General features: G+C 63.6%; 1 protein-coding gene across 1 annotated transcript; it reads left to right on the plus strand.

The window, feature by feature from the left end:
* Positions 1-503: 503 nt before the first annotated feature.
* On the plus strand, positions 504-8,506 carry PRR7 (proline rich 7, synaptic). Its single transcript, XM_060197241.1, has 3 exons — positions 504-724; positions 7,233-7,862; positions 7,953-8,506. The coding sequence occupies exons 2-3, from the start codon at positions 7,466-7,468 to the stop codon at positions 8,348-8,350; spliced, it is 795 nt and encodes a 264-aa protein (XP_060053224.1). The 5' UTR covers positions 504-724; positions 7,233-7,465; the 3' UTR covers positions 8,351-8,506.
* Positions 8,507-8,636: the final 130 nt, after the last annotated feature.

Raw genomic sequence — 8,636 nt, forward strand, 5'->3', positions numbered from 1 at the left:
TGTTACAGGGTTCTGTCACTGGAACCCCAAATGTCTTGACTGATAACACCGTGGTGGCTGAGGGTTAGCAGACTACAGAGCAGTCAGAAAAGAAGTTGGTTGAACTCATCTAGAGGGAGACCTTTCTCTAGCTGTTGCCGCTGCCCCCCACCCCTTTTCTCCCTGGAGATGACCAGAGTCCTTGGGTTGCAGCTGAAGTGAGGGCGCTGGGGACGAGGTGGGCGTGGCCTGAACCGCAGGGGCCGGTGAGTGACAGGCACTTTGGGGTGTCCGCCTGCGCCGGCCCCAGCCCACCGTGCGCACCGGCCAAGTGTGCCCGGGGCTCGGCCGGATGTGACCCCCTGACCCCATGCCAGTGCAGGGTCCCTGGCTGAGAGCCTCGCGCGGCCCTGCCGGGTGACCTGTTGCCCGCAGCGGCGCGGCCCCCGGGGTGGCGGCCAGGTGCGGGCTGCCCCACCGCCCGCTCGCGGACAGCCTGGGCCGAGACGAGTGGCGGGGGTGGGACCCTCCTCCCGCTCCCCGGCCGCCGCGCGCGCGCACGCCGGGCTCGGTACGCGCCGTGAACGCGCCCGTGCGCGCGCCCCGCGGCTCCAGCCCCGCGCTCGGAGCCGCCTTCGCCGCCACGGTCCGCTCGCGGGGCCGCCGCCGCCTCCCGGCCGGCTCCGTCCGCTGCCCGCCGCTCGCCCCGACCAGGACGCCGAGCTCGACGAGGATGCGTGGGCCCGTGAGTACGGCGGCGGCGGCGGGGTGGGGAGGCGGCGGGCGGGCAGGTTCCCCGGCTCAGCCCCTCCCGCGGCGCCCCCGCGCCCCAACCCCGGGTCACCCCCTGACCCCCGCCCGGCCAGCCCCCCTGCCCACACCGGAGGGCGGCGGGAGCGGAGGGAGGGTTCCGGAGCGCGAGAAGCCGAGCGGGGCGCGAGAAGCCGAGCGGGGCGCGAGCCGCCACCGGTTCGCTTGGAAACGGTTGCCACGGCAACGGGGTTGCACTCCCCGGCAACGCGGCTGCGGGCGGCGACGCCCCCACCCCCACCCCGCGCGGGGCCGCAGCCCGGAGGGGGGCGACGGGAGGGAGGGTGCAGCCCCTCGGACCATCGGGTGTGCCTGGCGCCCCAGCCCCTCGAGGGTGGGGGTGGGGCGAGCGGCCCGTGGGCACGAGGTGGTTCCCACGTGGCTGCAGGGCTCCCGGGGTGTCTGCAAAATGTGGGGGCGGCCCAGCTGGGGGGGGGGGGGAGACTGCCGGGAGGCCGGGCGGGGGGCGGCCCCGCACCCCATTTCCCCACCGCCGCCTGCCTGTGACAGGGCCTGCGGGAGCCCGGGCCGGGGCAGGCGGCCCCCCGCGCTGGGGTGCTGCTCCGCGTGGGCAGGCACCGAGGAGGCGACATTGCTGACCCGGGAAGCTGGTGCCCAGGCCACGCGCGAGCGCCCGGCCCATTGTCTGGCACAAGTGCCCTTTCTACAGCGGGCGGGGGGGGGGGGGCACAAAGCCCAGGCTGTGCGAGCGGGGTGGCGGGTGGCGGCAGGTGGGCCCGTGCCACATGGAGCTGCTCCCGCACCCAGGGTGGCCGCTGAGTCACAGGAAATGACCTCTGGCTCCCTCCCGACCTCCCCTTGCAGTGGGGCTGAGGCTGGAGGGCGGTGGTCCTCTGCCAGAGTCCTCGGGCCTGACTCAGCAGATGCCAGCCCCAACCGCAGGCCTCCTCAGACCCCAAATCCTGGTGACCGCTGTCACCCCTGGGTTTCTTTTTCCATGCTAGGAGGTGTCCCCAGCCCCAGAGGTGACATTATCCCTTATCTGTGGCTTTGGCATGAAATGGGTTAGATGGTTGGCACCCCCAAAGCAGGCCAAGGTTTCCAGGCAGGAGAGCCTTTGTCATCCCCCATAAATTCCTGCTTTGCATCCCAAATCCATTATTCCTCATCCTTACTGCCTGGGTGCAAGTGTACCAGCTCCATATTAGAGATGAAGGCTCAGAGAGGTAAGCGACTTGCCCAAGGTCACACAGCCAGTGAATAGTGGAGCACAGTACCAAAAAGGCTCGAAACAAAAGCTCTGTGACAGGCAGAAAAAGCACCGTGTGGAGCCTTCTGGTAGAGCATTCATTACCTTTATTTTTACATTTCCTCCAGTGAGGAAGTTCTCAAGTCTTGGTATGCCTTCCTTTTCCCAATGAAATTGGTCCAATTCCTTTTTTTATATATATAAACTTTTGTTTTAAAGATCTTATTTATTTATGAGAAAGATAGGAGGAGAGAGAAAGAACCAGACATCACTCTGGTACATGTACAAGATTTTATTTATTTATGAGAAAGATAGGAGGAGAGAGAAAGAACCAGACATCACTCTGGTACATGTGCTGCCGGAGATCGAACTCAGGACCTCATGCTTGAGAGTCCAAAGCTTTATCACTGTGCCACCTCTAGGACCACAGTGGGTCCAATTCCTGTCACCACCACCCTCCCACCCCACCATAGGCTACACTGCTGTTGGCCAGCTTTCTTCCCCCCCCCCCCACTCTCTCCCTCCATTTTTTCAGGGGGAGACTGAATGGTGAGGGCTGCTTCAGCCTCCTAGGGACACCCCCCATGCACACACACATACACTAGTCATTGGTTTGTGTTTTGGGTTCTGGGGTGGATGAGGTGGGGGGGGGGGTAGCCATGCTGGACCCTAGCAATGCCAGCCCTCATGGGTGCAGCATTCAGGACCTAGGCAGTGATGGAGTGATGGGAGCTGCATGAACTTGGCAGACTGGATGGTCCAGCATGTAAGATGAGCCAGAACCCAGACTCTGATGTGAAATCTGCTTTTTCACTGCTTGCGATGAGTCAGAGTCAGAATAAGGTCTCAATTTTTTTTCTTTTTCTCCCCCTCCCCCTTTTTACCAAATGGACTGGGGGCCAGTAGAGCATATCCCTAACTGTGGTCAGCCCAAGAGACATGAGATTGTGACCTCAGATTCCCCCACCCCACATTTCCATGTCAGAACCACTGGAGGCTCCCAGGTGTTGGGCTATGGTCTGTCACGTGCTACCACATCTCCAGTGTGGAAACAAGTTCGTGCCTGCAGCCCCCGCTACTCCCAGGGCTGGGTGCAGGGCAAGAAAGGGGCCTGAGCAGGTCTCCAGCCTGGTCACTCCTCCCTGGAGGGTGAGATAGCTGAGTGCAGGCTGTGGGGGTAGGAGGGCCAGGCAACACTGGAAGGTAGATCCCCCCTCCAGTGTTCTGCCTAATCTACTCACCCTCCCCTAGATGGGGCCACCCAGGGGAGTGAAAGAGGCACAGTCAGTGGAGAAACCCAGTCTCAGCACCGCAGCCCCAAGGTCCCCTCATAGGGGTCAAGGGAGCATGGTGACCCCAGTCTCCAAGACTACTGGGACCTGCTCTCTGTTGTCTTGTTTTCCCAAGGTCTAGACCTTGGGCTCCAGACCAGGGACCAGGATAAGGGCACACAAGTGCCCCCTGTAGGTGAGGGTACCCAGCCAGGACTTTTGCCAAGCTGGAAAGCAGGGCTGGGTATCCTGCGCCAGGTGGATGGTACAGTTCCCAGTTCCAGCTGGTACAGTTCCGGGAAGCGCTCCCTGGCCCAGTTCATGTGGCTTGCCGTGGGAGGAAGGTGGACATAGCACCAGCACCTCTCAAAAGGGATCACCTTTGCCATCACCCGGGCTTCACCAGCACCCAGCCCTGTGCACCTGGCCCCAACTCTTTGTAGAATGGGAGTGACAGCAGCTGTCTCTTATGAGCAGGCAGCAGACCTCTATCCCGCCCTCCTCTGTCCCCTGGCCTGGTCCCTGTGCCCTCCTTGGCCAGGCTTCATGTCCCCCTGCCCACTCCTTCACCTCCCTGTGGCATTTCCTCACCACACACACACACACACACACACACACACACACACACACGAGCCACCTGCAAGGCCCAAGAACTAGGTACTAGTACCACACCAGTGACATGTGATGACTGGTGACATTTCCTGGGAATGAGCTGGCGCAGACCCAGCTCTCCAGGTGTTCCTGTCCTGCAGCCAAGAGACTGAACACTGATTGGATACGACTGCCATTACCACTCCTTCCCCAGGTGTCTTGAGCTCCCGCAGGCCAGCACACTGGCCCAACACTAGTCACTGTTTTCTGCTCCATCACTGGGGGTAAGGTGGCCCAAGGTGCCCATGTCCGGGAAGGTGACAGAGGCCAGGAGGCTGAGGAGCATGAGGCACAGAAGCAGAGAAAGTAGTGAGTGACAGACATCGAGGTGACAGTGGTCACAAAGTTCAAAGGGCAGGAACAGATGCAGATGAACTGCTATGAGGAGACAGTGGCTTTGGCAGAGGAGCAAAGCGGGGAGGGCTTTCACTAAGTGTGGACTTCTAGGGGCTGAGGTTGCAGAAGGGCATGTCACCGTCCTTACTGCCATGTGCCAAGCCTGAGAACAAGAGGTCTCTCTGGTCCTGGCCAGCGTGTCATTTCCTTGAGCTTCACCCAGGGTGATCTCAAGAATTGTGGGATCCAGGGATGGTAAAATAGCTCACTCGGGTAGTGCACTGCTTTGCCGTGTGTGCAACCTGGGTTCGAGTCCAGCCCCCATGGCATTGTAGGAAGCTTCAGTGCTACGGTGTGTGTGCACGTGTCCCTCTTCTGCCTCAACCAAAAAAAGAAAAAGGATTGTGGGGTCTGATCCTCAGGCAAAGAGCGCCTCAGGTGCACACACATTCCTAGCTTGGCAGCTTGGTGCCCTTTGCGTGGGGCTAGCTCAACTTTCACCTACCTCACAGAGGAGGAAACTGAGGCAGCTTGGTGGCCCAGATACCCTGTGGGGCTCACTTTTGTGCCGCCCAGGCTCAAGGGGAACATGTGGCCCAAGGCTATCCAGAGCCTGCCCGCCCGCCACACCCAGAGGCACCTGAATAGGGCAGTTACCTGACAGGTCCAGAAAGAGAGGAAGCAGACAGCAGCGAGCTGGCCAGCACATGGGAGAGGGGCAGGAGTCTGCTGTTACCAGCCTGGGCTGGACAGGTGTCAGCATGGGGACTCGGCGAGGTGGATTGACAGCTCTTTGGGGAGGGTCTGAGGAGGCAGCCTGGTCAGAAGGAGCACTGGGAAGTGAGAAAGGTCTGGAGACCCCTCCAGCTAAGAACTGTGCTCACCTACTTGGGGTTGGGTGCCTGCAGTGTCCAGCCCTCTGAGGTTGCCTGTCCCCACTGAGTGAACACAGCCTAGCTGGGTGCTTAGCCAGCGCTCACCCAAGCACTGGGCGTTGAGCCAGTGCAGGGTCAGAGGGCTCAGCTATGAGACCTCAGGCAGGATACTTCCTCTTTCTCGTAATGGTGGCCTTATGTGCAAACATAGGCTGCTTCCTGATTCCTGGCTCAGGGGTCACAGTAGCCCTGGGCACCCTCAAAGCTGGTCCCTGGTGCCCCTGGAGCCATCCTTCCACCTCATTTGCACCCCATAGCCTTTGCTCACCCCTGAGCTGATAGCTAGTGGCCAAAATTACTGGATGAAAAGGCCACATGCTGTCCAGCCTGCCCCCACCCCTGCGTGTGTGCTCACCCACCCAACTATGTGACCAGGAAATAGTCATTTCCCTCTCTGAGCTGGTCCATGTGCAGGACCTCAGGGGAACAAGCTAGCAGAGAGGATGGCAGCAGGTTATTTGGGAAGGGCACAGCTGCACTGTGTCACCTCTAGCCCCACAAGTGCCTTTTCTGGCCCAGAGCTGTCCTACCCTACAGGGCAGTGGGCCCTCGACCAGCTTTCTCAGAGCATTCCTGAAAATTCCTGTGGGCTCAGAAAAGGAGAACAACAGATTTAATTAACTCCCAGTGACTGGCAGCATCGTGTTTCTATCTGGGCTTCGTCACCATGGCAGCCTCATGATGGGGTTGTCGAGGGGGCGGGTGGAGCTATTGTTCCTGACATTGTCTGTTCTGGAACGCAGACCCGGGAGAAAGGGACTGGCACGGGCACCAAGTGGCACATGGCACAAGGCAGCCTTGGAGTCAGACAGGAGCCATCTGGAGAAGGGGACCAGGTGCAGCCTGACATCCCCCCCACCACACCCCTCTCTGGACAGCTCAGGTCCACTAAGGGCCTCAGTGCAGTTGCAGGGACTGCTGCTAAGGATGCGGGGTTCCCCTCCCAAGGGTTCTGGACTCACAAAGAGCCTCAAACACAGCATCACCACCCCCCAGGCAGGGCTCGGGGGCCAGCGTTGGCCCCTCCCTGCCAGCTACACAGCTGATTGCAGTCTCCACTTCATCTGCAAAGCAAGTCGTTCCAGTTCCCAGAGGGATGTGTAGGAGTCCACATAGAAGGCGCTGGAGGGGGCCTAGGTAGTGGCACACCTGGTTGAGCGCACATGTTACAATGCGCAAGGACCCAGGTTTGATTCCCTGGCTCCCACCCGCAGGGGGAAAGCTTCACAAGTGGTGAAGCAGGACTGCAGGTGGCTCTCTGTCTCTCTCCTTCCCTATCACCCCATTCCCTCTCGATTTCTACCTGTCTCTATCCAATAAATAAAGATAATTTAAAAAAATTTTTTAAGGCCCTGGAGAGGGCTCTTCTGCTCTGCGGGGTTGGCCAGCGCCCCTCCCCCCCGCTGCCCGCCACTGCGACCCCCAGCCAGCGCTGCTTCCTGACAGCCCAGGAGAAGGGGTTCCCCGACATGGGAGGGGGTGCCGGCTTGCAGGGCATCGGCCCAGGTCCGGAAGGCGGCGAGTGCTCCTCCTCGCGGCACAGAAGGCTAGAAGCAGGGTAGGCCAGCCCCGGAGCCGGGAGTCCGCGGGACGGGCACAGGCGCCGGCAGCCGGGAGAGGAAGCTGCCTACGACCCGCGGCGCCGCTGGGCCGCAGACAGGCAGGGCCGGAACACTCGCCCAGCCCCCCGGGAGTGGCGACGCCGGGGTGGAGGGTGCGGGCCGTCCTTCTCCGCCGCTAGGCAAGCGGCCCTGGCGCCTCCGTCGAGCCCGGGGTGAGGGGCCCAGCAGAGCTGGGGTTGAGTCTCCGGGGCCCAAGCCGGCCTTCGCGCGCCCCCTGGCGCCCGCGCGGGGTGCCCTTGGCTGGGCGGCGCCCGGGTCTCGGAGCGGGGAAGCCCTGCCGGGGAAACCTCGGTGTGACGTCATTTAGCGGTGACGTCACTGGGCCCCCGGGGAGCGCGGAGGTTCCCGCCGCCTAGGCTTCCCCGAGCCAGCGCGGGGTTCCGCGCGCCCCCTCACCGCGCCGGTGTCTGTCCCGCAGGTCCCGCGCGGCCCCGGGTGAGGCCCGCCGCGCCCGCCGGCGCCATGGGACGGAGCGGGCGCCGCAGCTGCTGCCCCCCGCCGGCCCGCGCACAGCCCGAGCCCCGCCGCCGGCAGCCCCCGGCCGCGGGCCCCGGAGAGACGCCGGCGGCGCCTGGGAGCGTGGCGCGGGCCCGGGGCCCCGCGGAGGAGCGCAGCGCCCAGTGAAGCCCGAGGGCCCGCCGTGCCGCCGCCATGGTGATGTCCCAGGGCACCTACACGTTCCTCACGTGCTTCGCGGGTTTCTGGCTCATCTGGGGGCTCATCGTCCTGCTCTGCTGCTTCTGCAGCTTCCTGCGCCGCCGCCTCAAGCGGCGTCAGGAGGAGCGGCTGCGCGAGCAGAACCTGCGCGCCCTGGAGCTGGAGCCGCTCGAGCTGGAGGGCAGCCTGGCCGGGAGCCCCCCAGGCCTGGCGCCGCCGCCGCCACCGCACCGTGGCCGCCTAGAGGCCCCGGCTCACGCGCACCCGCACGTGCATCCGCTGCTGCACCACGGGCCCGCGCCGGCGCACGCGCACCACCACCACGCGCTCCCGCACCCGCCGGCGCCGCACCTGTCCGTCCCGCCGCGGCCCTGGAGCTACCCGCGCCAAGGTGAGTAAAGACCCCGCCGGGGAGCGGGGCGCCGGGGCGGGCGCGGGGGGCGGGGGAGGCTCAACCCCGCGGACCTCTCCCCACCCGCAGCGGAGTCGGACATGTCCAAACCGCCCTGCTACGAGGAGGCGGTGCTGATGGCCGAGCCGCCACCGCCCTACAGCGAGGTGCTCACGGACACGCGCGGCCTGTACCGCAAGATCGTCACGCCCTTCCTGAGCCGCCGCGACAGCGCGGAGAAGCAGGAGCAGCCGCCGCCCAGCTACAAGCCGCTCTTCCTGGACCGAGGCTACACGTCGGCGCTTCACCTGCCCAGCGCCCCGCGGCCCGCACCGCCCTGCCCGGCGCTCTGCCTGCAGGGGGACCGCGCCCGCCGGGTCTTCCCCAGCTGGACCGACTCGGAGCTCAGCAGCCGCGAGCCGCTGGAGCACGGGGCTTGGCGCCTGCCGGTCTCCATCCCCTTGTTCGGGAGGACTACAGCCGTATAGAACGGTGCCTGGCGCCCCACCCGCGGACTACTGGCCTGACTGTGGGTCTTTTTAAATGCTTCCCTTGGACTGCAGGGGGGTGGGGGGAGGGGGCATTTCTTACCCCGTTTGTTACATTTTGAGGATAATAAAGGTGTGTGATCTGGTTTGGTACAAGCGGAGGGGCACCCACTGCTTGCGCCCGAGGTTTTGGGGGCAGCACGCCCAGACCTTGGAGGTCTTCCTGAAAACGCAGAACCCGGGCTGCGATCTCCCAGAGGAGGGCACCCCCCCAACCAGCCTTGGA

Source organism: Erinaceus europaeus, chromosome 9, assembly GCF_950295315.1.
Source record: "Erinaceus europaeus chromosome 9, mEriEur2.1, whole genome shotgun sequence".
Lineage (NCBI taxonomy): Eukaryota > Metazoa > Chordata > Mammalia > Eulipotyphla > Erinaceidae > Erinaceus > Erinaceus europaeus.